This window comes from Oncorhynchus tshawytscha, linkage group LG13 (assembly GCF_018296145.1).
Source record: "Oncorhynchus tshawytscha isolate Ot180627B linkage group LG13, Otsh_v2.0, whole genome shotgun sequence".
NCBI lineage: Eukaryota > Metazoa > Chordata > Actinopteri > Salmoniformes > Salmonidae > Oncorhynchus > Oncorhynchus tshawytscha.
Window position 1 is genome coordinate 21,898,985 of NC_056441.1, and position 25,437 is coordinate 21,924,421.

General features: G+C 43.8%; 1 protein-coding gene and 1 long non-coding RNA gene across 9 annotated transcripts in view; one reads left to right on the top strand and one right to left on the bottom strand.

Annotated features, from left to right (window-relative positions):
- Positions 1-23,689, top strand: part of LOC112264465 (sorting nexin-13-like) — a 34,370-nt gene extending 10,681 nt beyond the window's left edge. For 2 of the 8 annotated variants that reach the window (XM_042295341.1, XM_042295337.1), the window contains exons 2-27: positions 1,401-1,513; positions 1,696-1,798; positions 1,904-1,993; positions 2,572-2,693; positions 2,771-2,892; positions 3,030-3,134; positions 3,819-3,907; positions 4,188-4,271; positions 4,428-4,566; positions 6,164-6,252; positions 6,384-6,483; positions 7,952-8,142; positions 8,280-8,387; positions 8,531-8,663; positions 8,974-9,011; positions 9,288-9,357; positions 9,560-9,673; positions 10,292-10,440; positions 10,930-11,037; positions 16,517-16,627; positions 17,012-17,173; positions 18,304-18,375; positions 18,487-18,647; positions 18,728-18,796; positions 18,879-18,991; positions 19,076-23,689. In XM_042295341.1, coding sequence (XP_042151275.1) covers positions 1,401-1,513; positions 1,696-1,798; positions 1,904-1,993; positions 2,572-2,693; positions 2,771-2,892; positions 3,030-3,134; positions 3,819-3,907; positions 4,188-4,271; positions 4,428-4,566; positions 6,164-6,252; positions 6,384-6,483; positions 7,952-8,142; positions 8,280-8,387; positions 8,531-8,663; positions 8,974-9,011; positions 9,288-9,357; positions 9,560-9,673; positions 10,292-10,440; positions 10,930-11,037; positions 16,517-16,627; positions 17,012-17,173; positions 18,304-18,375; positions 18,487-18,647; positions 18,728-18,796; positions 18,879-18,991; positions 19,076-19,311 — 2,991 coding nt within the window. In that variant the 3' untranslated portion in view covers positions 19,312-23,689. Of the gene's footprint in view, positions 1-1,400; positions 1,514-1,695; positions 1,799-1,903; positions 1,994-2,571; positions 2,694-2,770; positions 2,893-3,029; positions 3,135-3,818; positions 3,908-4,187; positions 4,272-4,427; positions 4,567-6,163; positions 6,253-6,383; positions 6,484-7,951; positions 8,143-8,279; positions 8,388-8,530; positions 8,664-8,973; positions 9,012-9,287; positions 9,358-9,559; positions 9,674-10,228; positions 10,441-10,929; positions 11,038-16,516; positions 16,628-17,011; positions 17,174-18,303; positions 18,376-18,486; positions 18,648-18,727; positions 18,797-18,878; positions 18,992-19,075 lie in introns of all 8 variants that reach the window. The other 6 variants (XM_042295338.1, XM_042295340.1, XM_042295339.1 and 3 more) reach the window with 6 other exon arrangements.
- LOC121839046 lies at positions 13,567-14,976 on the bottom strand. Its single transcript, XR_006078579.1, has 2 exons — positions 14,622-14,976; positions 13,567-14,468 (listed from the first exon to the last, which is right to left on the bottom strand). It is a non-coding gene; the product is annotated as an uncharacterized LOC121839046 (long non-coding RNA).
- Positions 23,690-25,437: the final 1,748 nt, after the last annotated feature.

A 25,437-nucleotide genomic window follows, 5' to 3' on the forward strand; every position in this document is an offset into this window, starting at 1 on the left:
TGTAGTAGTCTGTCAAATTGCGCCCCGTAATCCACTGTTTTCCAATGTAGGAAAAGTAGGAAGTTAGCGACTTCAAACATGCAGTAACTCAATACTTATAAAAGATATACAATTCTTTAATGCTTACTTGTGCACCTGTGCTTGTCCTGATTGCTATAGAGTTGTCAGTTTTGAATCCATAGTTTTTGATAAATAGCCTTCTCTGTTTCCCCTGCCAAATCAAAAACATCTGATTTTTGATGGGGTCCTCCTCCTCTGCTAACAGAGGTTGCTTAAAATGTTATTTTTGTCAAAAACTACGGATTTCAGCACCCGAAGTAAAGCTTGTAGTTACACAGGACAAACCTAGAGAAGGAAAACATTAAATAATGGACAGCTTTACAATTATTGACTGATAGTGACTCGATGTAGTTGGCGGTACATTCTTCTGGGCGAATCACAACTTCTCTCCGTAGAAGACATTATACACCAAGTGTACAAAACATTAGCAACACCTGCTCTTTTCATGACATAGACTGCCCAGGTGAATCCAGGTGAAAGCTATGATCCCTTATTGATGTCACATGTTAAATCCACTTCAATCAGTGTCGATGAAGGGGAGGAGATTTTTAAGCCTTGACACAATTGAGACACGGATTGTGTGTGTGTGTGCCTGTGTGTGTGTGTGCCTGTGTGTGCCTGTGTGTGTGTGTGTGTGTGTGTGTGTGCCTGTGCGTGTGCCTGTGTGTGCGCGCCATTTCAGTGGGTGAATAGGCAAGACCAGATATTTAAGTGCCTTTGAACAGGGTGTGGTAGTAGGTGCCAGGCGCACCGGTTTGATTGTGTCAAGAACTGCAACACTGCTGGGTTTTTCACACTAAACAGTTTCCTGGGCCAGCTACCCTGTGGAAGGCTTTCGATGCCTTGTAGAGTCTGCCCTAACAAATTACAAGCGCTAGCATTAGCAGTTAGCTTGCTAGCGTTAGGCTGTAGGCTGTGTGAGATCGGGTTAGGATGCAGTGAGAGAGCTAGCGATGTTAGCAGTGAGGTCAGCAGTTAGTTTATCTTTTTCCTGCTCTGACAATAACAGGTAACCTACGGATGAGAAACTCTCTCCCGCTCACTTTCTCTCGATCTGACTTTCTGTAGTGTTTTATATTTGATTTACCTAGGCAAGTCAGTTAAGAACAAATTGTTATTTACAATGACGGCCTTCCCCGGCCAAACCTGGACGACGCTGGGCTAATTGTGCGCCGCCCTATGGGACTCCCAATCACGGCCGGATGTAATATAGCCTGGATTTGAACCAGGGACTGTAGTGACGCCTCTTGCACTGAGATTAAGTGCATTAGGCTGCCACAGTTAATATGTGAAATTAGGTGGGTGATTGCTATACGTTAACCCCCTCCCTCCCCCTCCAGGCCAGTCTGTCTGTGTGGGGATGGGGGGGTCTAGGAGTGGTGCTGTTCCTCATCACTTTTGGACCCTTCGCTATCTTCTACCTGGCCTTCTATATCTGCTGCGTTGTAGGCGGGTAAGTGTGTAAAACCTGTTTGAAGTTAAATCCTTTATAGATGTGTTTATGTGAAATGATCTGTCTTGGTTGTATCCCAGCTTTCAATAGGTTTTTACTGAGATTACTAATGAATCTGGTTTACCTGTGTTCTTCCTCTTCTCCCCCTTCCACTCTTCTCCCTCTCTCCTCTCCTCCTCCAGTGGTTTTGCGGTCACTCTGTTGTTTGGGAAGACCAACTCAGAGAGACATCTTGAGAAGTGTGAACACTCCTACCTGCCAGCCACGCAAACGGGTATACTGAAGGTAGGATGCACACACTCACCAACACACACTCACACAAATGACTCTCTCTCCCCTCCCCCTCCATCTCTTTCTTTATCTCTCTCTCCCCCTCTCTTTCTCCCCCAGACGTTGGATGAGATGAGGTTGGAGCAGAAGCCTATAAAGATAGACAGGAGACTGACTGGCTCCAACTACATAGACGAGCCTCTGCAACAGGTAAGTAACAGATGGATGAAGGATGGGCAAGTGAAAACAAACGGAGAGGGAGCACAGTGCTGACACACAGCCTGATGACACAGATACTTTCTGCTTACTGGGCTCTGTCTATACAACTGTGATTGAAGCCAAGTCACCAGTTTTAGTCTGCAACTATCTCAATGCAGACATTTATGTCTCTGTAGCAAAGGGGTGTGTTTGAATTTCTGCCTGTCTTAGTGGATGTTTATGTACATGTCTCAGTGTTGAACATAACAGAGATATTCCCTCTGTTAGTCCTAGAGAATGATAGCTGTGACTGAAATGTGTCCACTAAAGGGCTAGTTAGTTGCTATAGCAGCCAGATAAATTGAGGACATGTCTTTAAGTAGCCTAATTAGATCATGACCTGCCTGGATCAGCAGCCCCACTGTCTCTCTGCAGACGTGTGTGTGTGTGTGCGTGCGTGCGTGCGTGTGCGAGGTCCTGCGTGGTTTATCTCCCTCTTGTGTTCTGTATGGCCACTGTGGGTTTAATGAAAATGGACTTCTCACCTACAATAATGACTGGCCAGTTTCTCTCACTCTCTCCCTCTCCAGGTCATCCAGTTTGCATTGAGAGATTATATTCAGTATTGGTATTACACTCTGAGTGAGGATGAGTCTTTCCTGCTGGAAATCAGACAGACTGTCCAGAACGCTTTGGTCCAGTTCTCTACACGGTAACATTCTATTACTGCTATATGTGATTTACTGCTCTTCCTTATTTCTCTATAACTACTGTGTTATTATTATACAGGTCTAAAGAGGTGGACTGGCAGCCTTATTTCACCACCAGACTGGTGGATGACTTCGCTACTCACCTCCGAGTCTTCAGAAAGGCCCAGGACAGACTGGAGCGCAGGGATGACAATAAACAGAGTAGGAATACACATCCACCGACAGACAGGCGCTCTCTCTCTGACATGATGATGATGATTGTGGTGATGTTGATGCTGTTAATTGTGGTAATGACAATTGTGTTGATGAAGGTGACGCTTGTGGTGATGTGTTTCTAGGGGACTTGTCGGAGGAGATGGTGGAGTCATTCTTTGAGGCGGAGGTAGAAATGGAGAGGAGCGTCTGCAGAGACGTGGTCTGCACCTCCCTGAAGGATGAAGAAGGTAGACACACACACACTTTCCATTAGAGCGAGGAAGGTTCACACGCTGCACCTCAACAAGGAAGTTGAAGCAACTTTGAGCCTGTGTGTGTGTGTGTGTGTGTGTGTGTGTGTGTGTGTGTGTACACCGAGTGTACAAAACATTAAGAATACCTGCTCTTTCCATGACATAGACTGACCAGGTGAATCCAGGTGGAAGCTGTTATCACTTATTGATGTTACCTGTTAATTCCACTTCAGTTAGTGTAGATGAGGAGATGGGTTAAATAAGGATTTTAAAGCCTTGAGACATGGATTGTGTATGTGTGCCATTCAGAGGGTGAATGAGCAAGACAACATATGTAAGTGCCTTTGAACGGGGTCTGGTAGTAGGTCCCAGGCACACTGGTTTGTTTTTCATGCTTAACCATTTCCCGTGTGTATCAAGAATGGTCCACCACCCAAAGGACATCCAGCCAACTTGACACGCTGTGGGAAGCATTGGAGCCAATATGGGCCAGCATCCCTGTGGAATATTTTCAACACCTTGTAGAATCCATACCTGACAAATTGAGTCTGTTCTGAGGGAAAAAGGGGGGGGTTGCAACTCAATATTAGGAAGGTGTTCCTAATGTTTGGTATACTCGGTGTACATCATAATGTTGACATTCAGGTACTGACGTCTCTGTGTGTGTCTCTGTGTCAGGGTTCCTGAGGGACTTGTGTGAGGTGCTGCTCTACCTTTTACTACCTCCTGGAGACTTCCACAACAAGAACATGAGATACTTCCTCAGGGTGAGACACACACACACACACACACAAAAGCAGACATGCACAAGACAAGCACACACTCACACTATGACACAAACACCAACATGAAATTGAGTGTGATGTGTGGTCCTGAGTGGCTCAGTCAGTAGAGCATGGCGCTTGCAACACCAAGCGTTCGATACCCGCTGGGGCCACCCATACATCATTATCTATGCACGCATGAATGTAAGTGGATAAAAGTCGTCTACTAAATGGCATGAAGTAATATTTTATGTGATGTAATTTGATTGTGTCCATGTCCCAGGAGATTCTGGCGCGAGGCGTTCTCCTTCCTCTGGTCAACCAGCTGAGTGATCCTGATTACATCAACCAGTTTGTTATCTGGATGGTCAGTATCAGTAATCACGTTGATAATCAATATCGTTATTGGAATCTTTTATCAATATTACCACTTGATCAACCAGTTGTAGAAGGTTAGTAGAGATCAATAACTTTTATCAATACAACTGATATAAATGTTATATAAACGTGTGTATGTGTGTAGATCCGGGACTCTAGCTGTAACTACGAGGCGTTTATGAACATCTTGAAGCTGACAGACAAAGTGTCTGAGCTGGAGGCTGTTAAAGACAAGGCCCTGGAGGAACTACAGTACCTACGGTCACTGGACACCGCAGGAGATGGTACACACACACACAGACATGCATGATACCATAAAGTAAACTCAGCAAAAAAAGAAATGTCCCTTTTTCAGGATCCTGTCTTCCAAAGATAATTCATAAAAATAAAAATCACTTCACAGATCTTCATTGTAAAGGGTTTAAACACTGTTTCCCATGTTTGTTCAATGAACCATAAACAATTAATGAACATGCACCTGTGGAACGGTTGTTAAGACACTAACAGCTTACAGACGGTAGGCAATTAAGGACAGTTATGAAAACTTAGGACACTGAAGAGGCCTTTTGTACTGACTCTGAAAAACACAAAAAGAAAGATGCCAAGGGTGCCTTAGGCATGCTGCAAGGAGGCATGAGGACTGCAGATGTGGCCAGGGCAATAAATTGCAATGTCTGTACTGTGAGATGCCTAAGAAAGCGCTACAGGGAGACAGGATGGACAGCTGATCGTCCTCGCAGTGGCAGACCACATGTAACAACACCTGCACAGGATCGGTAAATTTGAGCATCACACCTGCGGGACAGGTACAGGATGGTAACAACAACTGCCCGAATTACACCAGGAATGCACAATCCCTCCATCAGTGCTCAGACTGTTCGCAATAGTTTGAGAGAGGCTGGACTGAGGGCTTGTAGGCCTGTTGTAAGACAGGTCCTCACCAGACATCATTGGCAATAACGTTGCCTTTGGGCACAAACCCACCGTCGCTGGACCAGACAGGACTGGCAAAAAGTGCTCTTTACTGACGAGTCACTTTTTTTATCACTAGGGGTGATGGTCGGATTCGCGTTTATCGTTGAAGGAATGAGCGTTACCCCGAGGCCTGTACTCTGGAGTGGGATCGATTTGGAGGTGGAGGGTCCATCATGGTCTGAGGCGGTGTGTCACAGCACCATCGGACTGAGCTTGTCCTCATTGCAGGCCATCTCAACGCTGTGGGTTACAGGGAAGACATCTTCCTCCCCCATGTGGTACCCTTCCTGCAGGCTCATCCTGACATGACCCTACAGCATGACAATGCCACCAGCCATACTGCTCGTTCTGTGCGTGATTTCCTGCAAGACAGGAATGTCAGTGTTGTGCCATGGCCAGCGACGAGCCCGGATCTCAATCCCATTGAGCACGTCTGGGAGCTGTTGGATCGGATGGTGAGGGCTAGGGCCAGTCACCCAGAAATGTCTGGGAAAACTTGCAGGTGCCTTGGTGGAAGAGTGGTGTAACATCTCACAGCAAGCACGGGCAAATCTGGTGCAGTCCGTGAGGAGGATATGCACTGCAGTACTTAATGCAGCTGGTGGCCACACCAGATACTGACTGTTACTTTTGATTTTGACCCCTCCTTTGTTCAAGGACACATTATTCCATTTCTGTTAGTCTGTGGAGCTTCTTCAGTTTATGTCTCAGTTGTTGAATCTTGTTATGTTCATACAAATATCTACACATGTTAAGTTTACTGAAATAAACGCAGTTGACAGTAAGAGGATGTTTTTTTTTGCTGAGTTTATACATACAATCCCCCCCAAAATATATTTATTAATCTCTCATTCCACTCTCATCTCCCTCCATCCCATTCCTTCCCTCTTTCTCTCCCTCTCTCAGATATCAATGTTATAAAGAATCAGATCAACAGTCTGTTGTTTGTGAAGAAGGTCTGTGAGACCAGGATACAGAGGCTACAGTCAGGGAAGGTCAGACATGGGGTATTATGGAGAGTTTGATGAACAGTGAAAATGAGTTTAACACACACTTACTAAACCTCTTTCTCTCGTTCTCACGCTTTCTATCTCTCCTTATCTCCACCTCTCTATCACTGCTGTAGGAAGTGGATACTCTGAAACTAGCAGCTAATTTGGGCAAGCTGTGCATCATCCCACTGGAACACGTCCTTGTTCACAACATCGCCTTGCAATTCTTTATGGGTTTGTACTGTACCACACACACAACATGCAAGCCAAGTTGTTTTTATATTTGATTTAACCTTTCATTTTTTAAATTTCACCTTCATTTAACAAGGTAGGCCTGTTGAGAACAAGTTCTCATTTACAACTGCGACCTGGCCAAGATGAAGCAAAGCAGTGCGACACAAACAACATAGTTACACACAGAATAAACAAACATACAGTCAATAACACAATAGAAAATCTGTATACCGTGTGTGTAAATGAAGGAGGAAAGGCAATAAATAGGCCATAGTGGAAAAGTAATTACAATTTAGCAATTAACACTGTAGTGACAGATGTGCAGATGAGGATGTGCAAGTAGAAATACTGGGGTGCAAAAGAGCAGAATTTATTATTATTATTATTATTTTTTTAAGTATGGGGATGAGGTAGGTAGTTGGTTGGATGGGCTATTTACAGATGGGCTTTGTGCAGCTGCAGTGATCGGTAAGCTGCTCTGACAGCCGATGCTTGAAGTTAGTGAGGGAAATTTAAGACTCCATCTTCAGTGATTTTTGCAATTTGTTCCAGTCATTGGCAGCAGAGAACTGGAAGGAAAGGCAGCCAAATGGGTGTTGGATTTGGTGATGACCAGTGAGATATACCTGCTGGAGCGCCTGCTACGGGTGGGTGTTGTTATGGTGACCAGTGAACTGAGATAAGGCGGGGCTTCACCTAGCAAAGACTTATAGATGACCTGGATCCAGTTGGTTTGGCGACGAATATGTGGCGAGGGCCAGCCAACGAGAGCATACAGGTTGCAATGGTGGATAGTATATGGGGCTTTGGTGACAAAACAGATGGCACTGTGATAGACTGCGTCCAATTTGCTGAGTAGAGTGTTGGAGGCTATTTTGTAAATGACATCGCCGACGTCAAGGATCGGTAGGATCGTCAGTTTTACGAGGGTATGTTTGGCAGCATGAGTGAAGGAAGCTTTGTTGCGAAATATGATTCTAGATTTAATTTAGGATTGGAGATGCTTAATTAATATGATTCTTGAAGGAGAGTTTACAGTCTAACCAGACACCTAGGTATTTGTAGTTGTCCACATTTTCTAAGTCAGAACTGTCCAGATGAATGATGCTAGGCGGGCGGGTGAGGGCAGCTATCGGTTGAAGAGCATGCACTAAGTTTTACTTGTGTTTTAAGAGCAGTTGGAGGCCACGGAAGGAGTGTTGTGTGGCATTGAAGCTCGTTTGGAGGTTTGTTAACACAGTGTCCAACCAGGAAAGTCAATTAAGAACAAATTCTTATTTACAATAAGTGCCTCCAAGAGTCAAATGGTCTCCGGTGGGGACGTGGGTTGGGGAAAAAACACATACAACAGCAAACAAACTATGTGTGTGAAGGCGTGTGCCTGACAGTGGAGGGCTACATAGGAACATCCTCGCCCCTTACCTCTAACCCTTGACCTCTAACCCTTGACCTCTACCCTCTTCTGTAGACTACATGCAGGCGGCTGGGGCCCAGGCAGAGCTGTTCTTCTGGCTGACAGTGGAGGGCTACAGAGTAACAGCCCAGCAACAACTAGAGGTGATGGAGGGATGGCAGAAGGATGGAAAGAAGGGAGGTTCCACTCAAGGACTGCTGAAGGCTGCAGCATTAGGGGTCTATGAACAGTACCTGTCTGATAAGGTAACACACATGCTTTCACGACATACACATACACTTTCACAACACGCGCACAAACCCACACATTTTCTTAAACTTTTGTCCACCTTTTTCTCTCTCTTTCTCCATTTCTCCCTCTTCCCCTCTCTCTCTCTCTCCAGGCGTCCCCCAGGGTGCAAGTAGATGAGGTGTCTGTAGTCAAACTAAGAGAGAAGCTACAGAAGGAAGGAGACCCCACGCCAGAGATATTCGACGAGATCCAGAGAAAAGTGTGTTTTTGTTAGTCTGATGAAAAGGTTATCAACTGTCTGAGACTGTAACAGCTAGCAAGCATATTTGAGACCTTTGTGCTCAATGTTTTGTTGTGGATCCAAATAAACTATTCCCATGTGTTCTGGTGTGTGTGTTGCAGGTGTATGACATGATGCTTCGTGATGAGAGGTACTACCCGTCGTTCAGACAGAGTCCCCTCTACATCAGGATGTTAGCTGAACTGGACATGCTCAAAGAACCGTCTTATAGAGGATCAGATGACGGAGATGGAGGTTAGTACGGTCTGTCTATGTCTGTGCGTTGTAAGCATAGCTTAACCCTAACCCAGGTGTGAGAGGAGGGCCGAGTGTCTGCGGGTTTTTGCTTCTCCCTTTTATCAATGAAGGCAATTAGTTAGGAACTCCCCTCACCTGGTTGTCTAGGTCTTAGTTGGACACCTATTGAAATAAATAACAAAACTAACAGGACACACGGCCCTCCATGGAATGAGTTTGATACCTCTGGCCTAACCCATTCCCCATAACTTTGAAGAGAAACTGTTGTCCTATATCTTGAACTATTTCTCTCTCTCTTCCTCTACAGAATCGTTCAACGGTTCTCCAACAGGAAGCATTAATCTAGTAAGTCCTCGTCAGTCCCTGAGACACACCAGCGCTCAGTGCAGTCATTAAATACAGCCAGCCCTAGTCACGGTACTGTCTTTTAGAACAGGTGTTATTGGACCTCTAGTGGTGTTCGCTACCCTGCTATAGAGTTGTTAAGATTTAACAACTGTTAGGAAATGGTTGACTTTTGTTGCTGTCGAAGTAGCAGTATTGCTGCTGGTGATTGGCTGTTAGTACAGGGATTAACAGCATCTCTGGTTCTTATTGGTTGTTTCTCTCCACTGTTTACAGTCTCTGGATGACCTTTCGAATTCCTGCCATGACGACAATATACAGCTACACGCCTTCATCTCTGACACAGGTACTCACACACTTGAATTCAGACTTGTGATATCCAGTCAGATGAGTGATGTCTGTGGTGGGATGTGAGCATGCATTTAGTTTTACTAGTGTTTTAAGAGCAGTTGGAGGACTTAAGCTAGTGTGCTACTGAAAGTTAACCAACTACCATTGTTCTCTCACTTGCATGTGTGTCTACTGACTACTAATGTGGTTTCATTCAGATATGTGTGGGTACAACAGTAGTGGCCTTAAAAACGTTACCCTGTCAAAATGCCTTGATGCTGTAAGAAGCCTAGATGCAGTGTTGTCTCCTAACATTACAAGACGGCAGTCCAGTGAGTTCCATTATTTATGGCATGGAATATGTATCTTGGATGATACAATAGCAAGCATGTTCTGACATTTGATTAATGTTTTCGATTGATTTTGGTTGGGCAGGGTGGAAAGATTTTACAGCGGGGCGACGAGTAACTTTTGTTTTAGGGCCAGAACTGTGTGTGTGCCTTTTTGAACTACTGACCACTCCCCCGACTAGCCCCCTCCTCCCCTCTCAATCACCCTTTGACCTGTAACCTCATCTCCTCACGTTAACCATCAACTTGTATCACTCATGTTACCATCTCATGTTGCTGCTACTTTTCTTTTTACACTTTCATTATTTCATCACCTTTACCATTTCTTCTCTTTTTCCTTCACTTATTCCTTTGCTACTTTTTGTCATCTGTCCTCATTCCCCTTCTCTGTCTCTGTCTGTGCGTTTCCTCTTTATCCTTTCTCCCTTCCCTCTCCTCCTCACCCTCTCCTGCCTCCTCCTCGCCCTCTCCTGCCTCCTCTTCCCCCTCCTCCTCGCCCTCTCCTGCCTCCTCTTCCCCCTGGTCTTTGTGTATCAGTAGCTGATGCTTGTCTCCCCGGGGCTGGGTTGGGTATGGGGTTGGGGCTGCTGGGTGCTACAGGGGTGTGTAATGACCACGGCAAGACCTACGCCCTCTACGCCATCACCGTGTGCCGCCGTAATCACGATGGCAGCGAGGACTCCTGGAAAACCTACCGTCGCTACTCCGACTTCCACGACTTCCATATGAGGATCACGGAGCAGGTAAAGGTAAATATGTGTGTGTTCCTATAACAAAGTCCTTCTGACTTCTAAGGTGTGTACATAGATATGGAAAGATGGCATACCTTCCATCCTTGCAATCGCATCGTCTGTGACAGCATCTCCATTTTAAAGTTGTATTAAAGTTATACTTCTAAGAGTCCGTTGGCAGTTTGTAAATAAACTGAAAAGGTGCATAACACCACCTAATGTGCTGGAGTGCGTAAAGTCTGAACAGGTATAAAGCCAAGGTTGGTGATTTACTGCCTCCTGCACTTAAGGAATTTTGCTTACCTGGATGAAATGAAATGTGATCCTGCCTTAACCCATAGCAAGTCCCACCCAATTGACTACTTCAAAATGGTGGAAGCCCCAATGGTGCTGCCCATGCTAAAAACAGACTTTGGTCCAAGTGCACCCTCCACCCATCTCTATGGATGTGTGTTGTACCTCCATTTTGGGAACCTGGCATGTATGTGTGTGTTTGATATATTCCAGTTTGAGAACTTGATGTCGATACTGAAGCTGCCAGGGAAGAAGACGTTCAACAACATGGACAGAGACTTCCTGGAGAAGAGGAAAAAAGATCTCAACGCATACCTACAGGTGGGAGTGTGTGTAGTTGACCTGTTTTACGTGGCTATGCTCTCTTCTCTCTGTGTGTGTAGTTGACCTGTTTTACGTGGCTATGCCCATTCCTCTCCTCTCTCTCTGTGTGTAGTTGACCTGTTTTACGTGGCTATGCCCATTCCTCTCCTCTCTCTCTGTGTGTGTAGTTGACCTGTTTTACGTGGCTATGCTCTCTTCTCTCTGTGTGTGTAGTTGACCTGTTTTACGTGGCTATGCCCATTCCTCTCTTCTCTCTCTGTGTGTAGTTGACCTGTTTTACGTGGCTATGCTCTCTTCTCTCTGTGTGTGTAGTTGACCTGTTTTACGTGGCTATGCCCATTCCTCTCTTCTCTCTCTGTGTGTGTAGTTGACCTGTTTTACGTGGCTATGCCCATTCCTCTCTTCTCTCTGTGTGTGTAGTTGACCTGTTTTACGTGGCTATGCCCATTCCTCTCTTCTCTCTCTGTGTGTAGTTGACCTGTTTTACGTGGCTATGCCCATTCCTCTCTTCTCTCTCTGTGTGTGTAGTTGTTATATCTTTAGTATACCTGTTTGACGTGGCTATGCCCATTTCTCTCTTCTCTCTCTGTGTGTGTAGTTGTTATATCTTTAGTATATCTGTTTTACGTGGCTATGCCCATTCCTCTCTTCTCTGTGTGTGTAGTTGTTATATCTGTTTTATGTGGCTATGCCCATTCCTCTCTTCTCTCTCTGTGTGTGTAGTTGTTATATCTTTAGTATACCTGTTTTACGTGGCTATGCCCATTCCTCTCTTCTCTCTCTGTGTGTAGTTGTTATATCTGTTTGACGTGGCTATGCCCATTTCTCTCTTCTCTCTCTGTGTGTGTAGTTGTTATATCTTTAGTATATCTGTTTTACGTGGCTATGCCCATTCCTCTCTTCTCTCTCTGTGTGTGTAGTTGTTATATCTTTAGTATACCTGTTTTACGTGGCTATGCCCATTCCTCTCTTCTCTCTCTGTGTGTGTAGTTGTTATATCTTTAGTATATCTGTTTTACGTGGCTATGCCCATTCCTCTCTTCTCTCTCTCTCTGTGTGTAGTTGTTATCTTTAGTATACCTGTTTTACGTGGCTATGCCCATTCCTCTCTTCTCTCTCTGTGTGTGTAGTTGTTATACCTGTTTTACGTGGCTATGCCCATTCCTCTCTTCTCTCTCTGTGTAGTTGTTATCTTTAGTATATCTGTTTTACGTGGCTATGCCCATTCCTCTCTTCTCTCTCTGTGTGTGTAGTTGTTATACCTGTTTTACGTGGCTATGCCCATTCCTCTCTTCTCTCTCTGTGTGTAGTTGTTATCTTTAGTATATCTGTTTTACGTGGCTATGCCCATTCCTCTCTTCTCTCTCTGTGTGTGTAGTTGTTATACCTGTTTTACGTGGCTATGCCCATTCCTCTCTTCTCTCTCTCTGTGTGTAGTTGTTATACCTGTTTTACGTGGCTATGCCCATTCCTCTCTTCTCTCTGTGTGTGTAGTTGACCTGTTTTACGTGGCTATGCCCATTCCTCTCTTCTCTCTCTCTGTGTGTAGTTGTTATACCTGTTTTACGTGGCTATGCCCATTCCTCTCTTCTCTCTCTCTGTGTGTAGTTGACCTGTTTTACGTGGCTATGCCCATTCCTCTCTTCTCTCTCTGTGTGTAGTTGTAATCTTTAGTATATCTGTTTTACGTGGCTATGCCCATTCCTCTCTTCTCTCTCTCTGTGTGTAGTTGTTATCTTTAGTATATCTGTTTTACGTGGCTATGCCCATTCCTCTCTTCTCTCTCTCTCTGTGTGTAGTTATCTTTAGTATACCTGTTTTACGTGGCTATGCCCATTCCTCTCTTCTCTCTCTCTCTGTGTGTAGTTGTTATCTTTAGTATACCTGTTTTACGTGGCTATGCCCATTCCTCTCTTCTCTCTGTGTGTGTAGTTGTTATATCTGTTTTACGTGGCTATGCCCATTCCTCTCTTCTCTCTCTCTGTGTGTAGTTGTTATCTTTAGTATACCTGTTTTACGTGGCTATGGCCATTCCTCTCTTCTCTCTCTGTGTGTAGTTGTTATCTTTAGTATATCTGTTTTACGTGGCTGCCCATTCCTCTCTTCTCTCTCTCTCTGTGTGTAGTTGTTATCTTTAGTATACCTGTTTTACGTGGCTATGCCCATTCCTCTCTTCTCTCTGTGTGTGTAGTTGTTATATCTGTTTTACGTGGCTATGCCCATTCCTCTCTTCTCTCTCTCTGTGTGTAGTTGTTATCTTTAGTATACCTGTTTTACGTGGCTATGCCCATTCCTCTCTTCTCTCTGTGTGTGTAGTTGTTATATCTGTTTTACGTGGCTATGCCCATTCCTCTCTTCTCTCTCTCTGTGTGTAGTTGTTATCTTTAGTATACCTGTTTTACGTGGCTATGCCCATTCCTCTCTTCTCTCTGTGTGTGTAGTTGTTATATCTGTTTTACGTGGCTATGCCCATTCCTCTCTTCTCTCTCTCTGTGTGTAGTTGTTATCTTTAGTATACCTGTTTTACGTGGCTATGGCCATTCCTCTCTTCTCTCTCTGTGTGTAGTTGTTATCTTTAGTATATCTGTTTTACGTGGCTATGCCCATTCCTCTCTTCTCTCTCTCTCTGTGTGTAGTTATCTTTAGTATACCTGTTTTACGTGGCTATGCCCATTCCTCTCTTCTCTCTGTGTGTGTAGTTGTTATATCTGTTTTACGTGGCTATGCCCATTCCTCTCTTCTCTCTCTCTGTGTGTAGTTATCTTTAGTATACCTATTTTACGTGGCTATGCCCATTCCTCTCTTCTCTCTCTGTGTGTGTAGTTGTTATATCTTTAGTATATCTGTTTTACGTGGCTATGCCCATTCCTCTCTTCTCTCTCTCTCTGTGTGTAGTTGTTATCTTTAGTATACCTGTTTTACGTGGCTATGCCCATTCCTCTCTTCTCTCTCTGTGTGTGTAGTTGTTATATCTTTAGTATATCTGTTTTACGTGGCTATGCCCATTCCTCTCTTCTCTCTCTCTCTGTGTGTAGTTGTTATATCTTTAGTATACCTGTTTTACGTGGCTATGCCCATTCCTCTCTTCTCTCTCTGTGTGTAGTTGTTATACCTGTTTTACGTGGCTATGCCCATTCCTCTCTTCTCTCTCTCTGTGTGTAGTTGTTATACCTGTTTTATGTGGCTATGCCCATTCCTCTCTTCTCTCTCTCTGTGTGTAGTTGTTATACCTGTTTTACGTGGCTATGCCCATTCCTCTCTTCTCTCTCTGTGTGTAGTTGTAATCTTTAGTATATCTGTTTTACGTGGCTATGCCCATTCCTCTCTTCTCTCTCTGTGTGTAGTTGTAATCTTTAGTATACCTGTTTTACGTGGCTATGCCCATTCCTCTCTTCTCTCTCTGTGTGTAGTTGTAATCTTTAGTATATCTGTTTTACGTGGCTATGCCCATTCCTCTCTTCTCTCTGTGTGTGTAGTTGACCTGTTTTACGTGGCTATGCCCATTCCTCTCTTCTCTCTCTCTGTGTGTAGTTGACCTGTTTTATCTTTATTCCTCTCTTCTCTCTGTGTGTGTAGTTGACCTGTTTTACGTGGCTATGCCCATTCCTCTCTTCTCTCTCTGTGTGTAGTTGTAATCTTTAGTATATCTGTTTTACGTGGCTATGCCCATTCCTCTCTTCTCTCTCTCTGTGTGTAGTTGTTATCTTTAGTATACCTGTTTTACGTGTCTATGCCCATTCCTCTCTTCTCTCTCTCTGTGTGTAGTTGTTATCTTTAGTATATCTGTTTTACGTGGCTATGCCCATTCCTCTCTTCTCTCTCTCTCTGTGTGTAGTTGTTATCTTTAGTATACCTGTTTTACGTGGCTATGCCCATTCCTCTCTTCTCTCTGTGTGTGTAGTTGTTATATCTGTTTTACGTGGCTATGCCCATTCCTCTCTTCTCTCTCTGTGTGTAGTTGACCTGTTTTACGTGGCTATGGCCATTCCTCTCTTCTCTCTCTGTGTGTAGTTGACCTGTTTTACGTGGCTATGCCCATTCCTCTCCTCTCTCTCTGTGTGTGTAGTTGTTATATCTTTAGTATATCTGTTTGACGTGGCTATGCCCATTTCTCTCTTCTCTCTCTGTGTGTGTAGTTGTTATATCTTTAGTATATCTGTTTTACGTGGCTATGCCCATTCCTCTCTTCTCTCTGTGTGTGTAGTTGACCTGTTTTACGTGGCTATGCCCATTCCTCTCTTCTCTCTCTGTGTGTGTAGTTGACCTGTTTTACGTGGCTGCCCATTCCTCTCTTCTCTCTCTGTGTGTAGTTGTAATCTTTAGTATATCTGTTTTACGTGGCTATGCCCATTCCTCTCTTCTCTCTGTGTGTGTAGTTGACCTGTTTTACGTGGCTATGCCCATTCCTCTCTTCTCTCTCTGTGTGTAGTTGACCTGTTTTACGTGGCTATGCCCATTCCTCTCTTCTCTCTGTGTGTGTAGTTGACCTGTTTTACGTGGCTAGTTCCTCTCTTCTCTCTCTGTGTGTAGTTGTAATCTTTAGTATATCTGTTTTACGTGGCTATGCCCATTCCTCTCTTCTCTCTCTGTGTGTAGTTGTTATCTTTAGTATACCTGTTTTACGTGTCTATGCCCATTCCTCTCTTCTCTCTCTCTGTGTGTAGTTGTTATCTTTAGTATATCTGTTTTACGTGGCTATGCCCATTCCTCTCTTCTCTCTCTCTGTGTGTAGTTGTTATCTTTAGTATACCTGTTTTACGTGGCTATGCCCATTCCTCTCTTCTCTCTGTGTGTAGTTGTTATATCTGTTTTACGTGGCTATGCCCATTCCTCTCTTCTCTCTCTCTGTGTGTAGTTGTTATCTTTTATACCTGTTTTACGTGGCTATGGCCATTCCTCTCTTCTCTCTCTCTGTGTGTAGTTGTTATCTTTAGTATACCTGTTTTACGTGGCTATGCCCATTCCTCTCTTCTCTCTCTCTGTGTGTAGTTGTTATATCTTTAGTATACTGTTTTACGTGGCTATGCCCATTCCTCTCTTCTCTCTCTGTGTGTGTAGTTGTTATACCTGTTTTACGTGGCTATGCCCATTCCTCTCTTCTCTCTCTGTGTGTAGTTGTTATCTTTAGTATATCTGTTTTACGTGGCTATGCCCATTCCTCTCTTCTCTCTCTCTGTGTGTAGTTGAATCTTTTTACGTGGTATATTCTGTTTTCTCTCTCTGTGTGTAGTTGACCTGTTTTACGTGGCTATGCCCATTCCTCTCTTCTCTCTCTGTGTGTAGTTGTTATCTTTAGTATACCTGTTTTACGTGGCTATGCCCATTCCTCTCTTCTCTCTCTCTCTGTGTGTGTAGTTGTTATACCTGTTTTACGTGGCTATGCCCATTCCTCTCTTCTCTCTCTCTCTGTGTGTGTAGTTGTTATATCTGTTTTACGTGGCTATGCCCATTCCTCTCTTCTCTCTCTGTGTGTTAGCTGCTGCTGAATCCAGAGATGATGAAGGCCTGTCCTACTCTGGTTCACTATGTCTATGACTTCCTGGAGAATAAGCAATACAGCAAGGGCAAGGGAGACTTCGCACGCAAGGTACACACACACACACACACGGCAGATAGCCTAGCGGTTAAGAACCCGAAAGGTCGCTGGTTCGAGTCCCCGATCCGACTAGGTGAAAATTCTTTCGACGTGTCCTTGAGCAAGGGACTGAACCTGGGTAAGAGTGTCTGCTAAATTATATATTTTTTTACATGTAAAACACACTCACGTTGCCCAGCTGTACATGCTCAAGTGGCTTCGCTACGGAATCGCTCACTACACTTGTCTGTGTGTGTCTCATTTACATTATTTAGCAGATGCTCTTATACAGTAGTGAGTGAATACATTTTCATACCGGTCCCCCATGGGAATCGAACCCACAACCCTGGCGTTGCAAGCGTCATTCTTTACCAACTGAGCCACATGTCTCAACAGATGGATACGTTTGTGAACCCGCTGCGTAGCTCGATGCGTAACGTGTCCAACGCAGTGAAGAGACTGCCAGATAGTCTGGCTGAAGGGATGAACACTGCTGCTGACAACATGGGACGTATGTCAGAGAAACTGGGCCAGGACATCAAACAGTCCATGTTCAAGGTAAGGACTCGACCTATTAGGGATGTGACAAATGGAAAACATTTCTTAACGTTTAAACTGAAAAAATCATATTGGTTTTCCGTTTAAAACGATAAGAAAATGCACATAATTCCACACGATGCCAGCAACAATTTAGGTCTCACGGTGTGTCCCTTTCAGATGGTTAAGCATTGCAGCTGTACTACGATTACTGTCCCTCAATTCCATCTTACAAAGTTTACATTTCCTTCTCATTTAACTTCTCACTGTATAGACCTACAGGGCTTCGCTGCTGTCGCTCGTCTTTCTCTACCATTTTTCCAAATGTTAACAACGATGAAGTAGTGGAGTGTCGACTCCAAAAGAATTGACTCCTTGCACATCGACTCCCGGTGTCGACTCCAAAAGAATTGACTCCTTGCACGTCGACTCCCGGTGTCGACTCCCATTTCTGAGTGTCAAGTTCCAGAATTTTTGGGACAGAGGAGACTTAGTTGCCGTACTTCCGAGAGCACAAACACTTGCATCTTTCATAGCGAGCTAGCGAGGAATGGAGAGAGAAGGGAGGGGCACAGTCTATGCAGTTTGGCCACCAGGCAGAAAGTCAGAACCGTGCACTAGGCCTATCTGCCAATCAAAAACTGTATCTCGCAATTTCTTGTCTCACAACGTCAGTAAAGCAGGGTCTATCATCAATGAATAGGCTAGGATACTGAGATGAGTGAGATGCAACACTTGGCTCTCGGTGTCTGCGAATGTGCACGGATTCGCTTCACACTGTTCAGTGTGGTTGCCACGGCACCAAAACAGCGGAGAATTTGAGCCTCGCGCTTCAACGATCTTAGTTGTTACGGAAATTGACCCACTATGCTGTTTAGTTTCTGCGTCTATGTAAGGGTTTTTCTTAACATTAAGGATCCCAATGAAACATTTAAACGTTCACAGGCCTACTACCTATACTACAACCTTATATAACTTTGGACGCATGTCTGAGAAACTGGGGCAACATCAAACAGTCCATGTTCAACAGTCTTGCTACACTCTCTAACCTTAAAAGTCCAACCAGACTGACCATGTATTAATTATACTCAGACTATACATCAACCAGACGCTGACTATACTCTGACTATACTCTACTGTCTGATGTCCAGGTGCCTCCACTGCTCCCCAAGTCTGACGTTGACCCAGAGCACTGCCGAGTCTCAGCCCAGCTGGACGACAACGTGAGTACAACACCCCGACTAGCACACGGTCCCACCAGCTTATAGGCCCTCTCCTCTGGAACATGTTCAATTAGTGAAAGCAATATAGTGGTATAACGTTTACTTTGGGAGGTGTGTGTTTTCCAGGTGGATGATAACATCCCCCTGCGTGTGATGCTGCTGCTGATGGATGAGGTGTTTGACCTGAAGGAGAGGAACCAGTGGCTTCGCAGGAACATCAAGAACCTTCTGCAGCAACTCATCAGAGCCACATACGGAGACACTATCAACAGGTACTGTACACATACACACACACTCACCAGTGCCACATACAGAGATCTGACTGTATTGTCTGCCCCTCTGGTCTCTGCAGGAAGATCGTTGATCATGTGGACTTCATGACAGCTCCAGAACAGGTGGCAGACTACGTCAAGAAGTTCAGGTGACAGACACACACACACGCTATTAGATTGCTGTGTGTGATTGGTTAGAAGGTAACTCTCTGTGGTCCCGTCCCTGTGCAGAGATTCATACTGGCCCAACGGAATCCTAGCAGAGTCTCCGCCCCGCCGGGACAAGAACATCCGCATGAGGACACGGGTCGCCGCCAAGACCAACCTATTGGGAATCATGCCAGGTAATGCACGCACACACACACACACACAGACTGAACACATTTGTTCACTATTAATACAGAATTTCTCACTCTATCCTCCTCTAGATGAGTTGAAGCACATCATAGGGGCGGATACGACTCGTAAAGGCATCCTTCGTGTGTTTGACATGTTCCAACACGGACCAATGAATCGTCGGCTGGTCTACGTGCTCCTAGAAGGATTCCTGGAGACCATGTTCCCTCAGTACAAGTTCCCAGAGCTGTTTGTCAAACTGCATTCCCGTTCGCCGCGCACAGCCAGATATACACAGAAACTCAAGAGCACCTCCCTGAAGAGGTGACAGGAGATTGGGATTGGGCAGGGTACTTGGTGACACACACTCGCTCACACGCCGTGAGAGAACAGAGGGAGGAGGGGAGTAGTGGGGAGGGTGTGTATGTGTGCTGGTGAGAAGAGGTGTGCGTGTCCTTCTTTCTATGTCTAGAGGTGCTTTTTGGGCCATCCGAGCACTTAACTCTTCCCTCCTCTCCCCTACATGCCTCTCACACTCTCCTCTACTCACTCACACACACACACCCTCCTGTGCACAGTTTAGAGACCGCATTTGTGTTTTATTTTATTTTTGTACTTTTTACTTCCTACTAAACTATTTTATTGTAGATGTGTGGTCAGACTGACAGCTGCTCTGATATACACAGCAGCTGATCTCCGTTACTGATACCAGAGCTATGTATAGAGAAATACATGGGTCGTTCCATGTAATGAGCCCCTTTTGGGTAGTGTTTCCCAAACTCGGTCCTGGGTTCACAATGAGTTTTTTTTGCCCTAGCACTACACAGCTGATTTTAAGTAATCAAAGCTTGATGATGAGTTTATTAATCATCTTTGTAGTGCTAGGGCAAAAACCAAAACATGCACCCCTTAAGGTCCCGAGGACCAAGTTTTGGAAATGCTGGTTTAGAGTAATTTGGTGGGAAAGAAATGTAGATTTAATGAAGAGCATATTTTCAACCTAATAAAAAGCATAGTTTCCCATCTCAAGAGGTTAAAGAAAAGAATAACTGGGTGGCAGGTAGCCTAGCGGTTAAGAGCATTGGGCAAGTAACCGAAAGGTCACTGGTTGGAATCCCCGAGCCGACTAGGTGAAAAATCTGTCGGTGCCGTTAAGGGCAATTAACCATCATTGTTCCTGTAAGTTGCTCTGGATAAGGGTGTCTGCTAAATGACTAAAATGAAGAAACAAAGATGCTAAATGTAAGTGCCAGATAAAGTAACAGGGTTGACCGTTACAGGGTTGACCGTAACAGGGTTGACGATTTAACCTTCAATCAGCCATAAATCCCTTGTGACCGGGGGAATGGAAGGCTCTTGTGTGCAACAGGGAGTGGCAATTGAATGCCAGCTTCACAAAAAACAATGAATTGTTAAAACATTTTTAGCCTGTCTATCTATGGGTAACAGGGTTGATGTGTTATGCTCATCCCGCTCAGTTTTCCACCACAAAACAAGACAAAATGGCAAAAATGAGTATAACCAGCTCATCTGCTTTTACATTATAATTTTACTGTTAAATGTTCAATTTTTCACTTGAATTTAAAAAAAGAATAGGATAGTTCATTTAACAGGGTTTACCTGAATGAATCACATTAAATAAATACTCTTCACAAATTACATTGTCAAAGCAACAATATAACTTTGGCTTCACAGTGATGGTGAAAACATGGAGACATTTCATCTTCCTAGAAGTCACAGAGAGTGCACGGAGGGACATGGCATAATGCAGAATTGTGGCACTTTAGAAAGTCTATTCATATTCAAAATCAAATGTATTGAATTGTCCATGTGGTCACTTCATTTAATATAACAGGCTTTTAAAGATTCACTATGCAGAAATTGAATTGATCTGCCATTTCCTGGTTGCGCAAATTCTAATAGTTCACCTAATTTCAGTTTGTGACGAAACAAGCAAGTACAGGGAAGAGAATCATTGTACTATGTAAACCGCCTTGAAATAGCTTTTCGATAACCCAAAATATTGTATTTTCAGCTGTTTGACGCTGGTGTACAAAAAAAAAACGAATGTTAAAGTTGCTAAATGAAACTTAAGACCGTGAAGCATAGAAATAACCCACATAGAACATATATACTGCTTCTAAGACTTGCTTTCAATGAGTGACAGATCTATAACTCATATTTCTGTGTGAATTTGGTCGGGTCGCCCAAAAAGTAAGATATTGCAGCTTTAAAAATCAATATTGCCGCACAATTTCTACTAAAAATATCAAAGGGATGCAAAAGGGACTCATTTCGTAGAACGACCCACATAGGTTGAATGGCATATGTTGTGTATATACTGTACCTGTACATAGAAATAGAATGAATAGATTCTTTTTCTACGGGTGTCTAATATATATATATATATATATATATGGGTCTGACTTGTACTGTAAGCTTTTAAACAGCAGAAGACAGATGAGGAAATAGAGACAGAGAATGGGCCTGCAGTGTCAACCACATCCGGTTCTGCAAGGCGTTTTTTCACGTTTTTGTTATTTTGTGTTTTTTTTTACACAATGTGACATCCATGCCTGCCATAATCCTTTCACACAGGGAGGCAGGGTTTGGCCTAAAGGCCATTTCCCATTTTTAATGCACCGGTCAGTAGCCATGACAACCAAAGCCCTAGCTGTTTGTGTGTCTGTGTCTCGACAGGCAGGATAGACAGCTCTAGTCTACTCACTGTGCTTCCTATTGTTAATCATGTGAAAGAAGAAGAAACCAGAATGCACAGCTCACCTGTGTTCTCTAGAGCTGAGACCTGGGTAAATTTGAAATGGCACCCCATTCTAGTGCACTGCTTTTGGACAGACGGATCCTAATAGTAGTCCACTTTTATATTAGGAATATGGTGCCATTTTGGACGAAGCCAGAATGAAATGAAACAGGCCAGACTGTGTGAATGTTGCCGTCTGTGGAGGTGACTGTCTGTTGGGTATCTACGCATACACAGGTATGCCTATTAGAATGTACTCTGTGGGTCCTGTCTGTCTGTGTTAGGTCTTTTAGAGGTTTTTGTGTGTTTGAGTGTGTAGCAGTAAGATGCAGCCCTCCCCAGTCAGACACTGTGCCAGTGTGAGCTTTAGTGAAGCAGCCTTAATACAGACCAAGAGACCATGCTATAGTAACACTCTCTCACTCACACACACACACTCGCAGCACTACGTTACAAAGAGAAAACCCACTGATATCCCTAATTAATCACACTTTTATTGTCATTCATTTTGTGCAATATTTTTCTTTAATGCATGTGTATTTGAATAACTGTATATTGTATAAAATGTAAACTAAAATGTTTTGAAAAGGTGAAAGAATTCTCCCCCTTCCCCAAAGAAAAAAAGTATTCTAACCCCAACAACCTACATTCCGATGTTAAAAAAAAAATAATGTATTTAGACTTGTTTTATAAGTCTGTTTTTTGGGGGGGTTTGTCACTCCTGATGAATCTGTGGTTTCCGTGCTGATGTGTCAGTAGCAGGAAAGAGGAGTGATAAGCCAGTCGAGCTAAAGCCTCTGGATAGAAAGCTAGCTCATTGGTCTAGCAATATAGGAGAGGGGCTTATTATCCATTTGAGCCTGTTTGGAGTGCAAACAAAAATGACATCCTGTTATATGAACCGATGACAGGAGAGAATTTGTCATCTGACCAATCGAATTGCAGGAATACTGTGTTCCTGTGAACCAATAGAATCACTGCTGAAGAGCACTTACTACCCGAGTTCTTCCATTGGCCGAACAGAGCTCCATTCCACTGCTGCCATTGGATGGAACTGTCCCTCGTCTGCTGTGATTGGCTGGCAATGATCAGCTCTTGACTGTGATTGACAGCGTGAGGACATGAACTCTAAGCTGTGACACCTTTTTAAAGGGAGGTGGATATTTGTCCCTGGACTGGAGAGTTGACCAGGGGAACCCCATAGGACTTCACCTTAAAAGCCTCCACACTCTCCTCCTGTTCAAGATGGCTTGGCCGTTGATGTTTTTTAATCCCTTGGGGACAGGTTTTCATAGTGTTTACCTCACATCAACATGATCCTGTGTTGTATAAATCATGAAATGAATGGGAACAGAATCTAATGGGTGAACACAATGAGACAACACGGCCTCATGTAGATTTTGATGAAACGTTGCTGTGAAAAACTGGGATCTCCTAGTATATTATGAATCTATGGTAATGAACCGTGTGCATATCTGTGTACAGTACATGTCTATAGTGTGCCTAAATGTCTGTCAACTCTATTTTCATATTTTTCTTTAACAAAAGACAAAGATCAAACAGAATGTCATGGTCATTTTAGACTGAAAAGAACTCAAGACTCTAGAACCAGAGAAATCTAAAGATTTTAGAGCCAGGGGTGGGTTTTAGACTCTAGAACCAGGTGTGGCCAACCCTCTTCCTGGAGAACTACTGGCTTTTGCTTAAACCCTGCTCTGTTCTAATACACCCAATTTAGCCAATCAAGGTCTCGATGAGGAGCAGCTGAACCAGGTGTGTTAGAGCAGGGCTGGAGAAAAATCCTGCACAGGAGGGTAGCTCTCCAAGAGCAGAGTTGGAGACCCCTACTCTGTGGTGTTTCTTGCATCATGCTTATCAAACTATTCCTTTGGAGACGCTGAACTCCGATCAGTATAACACTAATAATAAAATGATAACTAACTGACCACTGTGTGGTACGTGTTGCTCTTCAGTGATCTCTCACTCTCCTTCAGAGTCCCTTGCATCCTCCCACTTTGTCTCCCTTTTCTCCCTCACTCTTTTCCTCTCTCTGCAACCACACACTCCAGCTAGAGTTAGCAGGAGCTGCTGTTAGCAGCTTAACACGGTTTAGCAGATGTAGATTTGTAAAAACATGCACACTCACCAGCTTAGCAGCAGTCTAGCCTAATATGGCTGCAGGGCTTAGCATAGCTGTAGGGCATCTCTCACTTACACACAACATGAATGATGCGTTCAAAACAACTGGGATCTAAGGAGAAAAAATAGTTTTGAACGGTCATCCAACTCGGAATTCTAAATCGAAAACTCAGGCATCTTTCTGGAGCTCCGACTTGAAGATCACTGATGTCATGATTTGACCTTGTTTTTTTCCAGAGTTCCCAGTTGTCTTGAAAGCACCAAAATACCCTCCCCTTGGCAGCTGATTTGTAGCCAGTGCTATGTCATGACTTCTGTCGCTGCAAGGTGGTGTCCTTGCATCTTCAGTGGACCATACTGTATTAATCTGTCTGGTCTATAGATTTTAATCTGATAGCTCCTGGGTATCTCATATCTGAGACACATTCTTCACTGATATACATTTGATAAGGAATGTCCCCAGGTCGGGGAGACACTTTAGGCAAAAGGTCAGAGGTAGCCTATCCAGTGACAGCACAAGCTATTAATAACAGTCATTATAGGGACAGACTGCATGTCAATCAACCACCCTGAGCAGGGCCAGTTCCAGGCATAAGTGACATGAGTTCACTTAGGGCCCCCAGCCACTAGGGAACTCAGTCGGGCCTCAAACCTACTATTGAGAGTAAGGATAGTAGAATACACTAAGAATACAATAAATGTGGTTGTGCATCAGCAGTTTTTCTCTGGTAATTACAGTCACTGGCAGTCACTCATTTAGCCATGTCAGCTAATACTTTTTAGATTGGTAGTTAGTCTAGCCAGCTATCAAATATCGACCTGGCCTTCATGGGGCCCACATTGATATTGTTAGTCATTCTCACTCAGATACTATATTAACATTGCATAAGTCCTTACATTTGTAGAATTGCAGGAAGTTAGCTGTAAAGCTACAATGTGTAACTTTTTGGGTGAACCTGACCAAATTCACATAGAAATAATTGTGTTATAGATCTGTCATTCACATTGAAAGCAAGTCTAAGAAGTGGTAGATCTGTTCAATGTGTGCTATTTTTGTTTATACATCTTTTGGTTTTCTACACCAGCTTCAAACAGCTGAAAATACAATATTTTTGGTGATGGAGAAATATATTTCACAGCAGTTCAGATGGTACAATGATTCTCTACACTATACTTGCTTGTTTTGTCACATAAACTGAAATTAGGTGAACGATTTGAATAGTGCATCTTTAAAACTGCAAACATGCAAAATGGGTAGAACTGCAGGAAATGTGTTATAAAAGTACTTTTTCTCCGCTCCATGACAAAATGTGTAGAATCGCAGAAAACGTGCTTTAAAAGGAAATGTACTTAAAAAATATATCTCCACTGTCAAGATGGTGGCCACTAAAATGTTTAGCTGAGAGGTGGGGGGGGGCACCAAATTTCGCTTATGGCCCCCAGAAGGCTATAACTGGCCCTGACCAAGAGACTGTATCTACTTTACTGATGCATTATGCAGTACCAGTCAACGTTTGGACATACTTACTTATTCAAGGGTTTTTCTTTATTTGG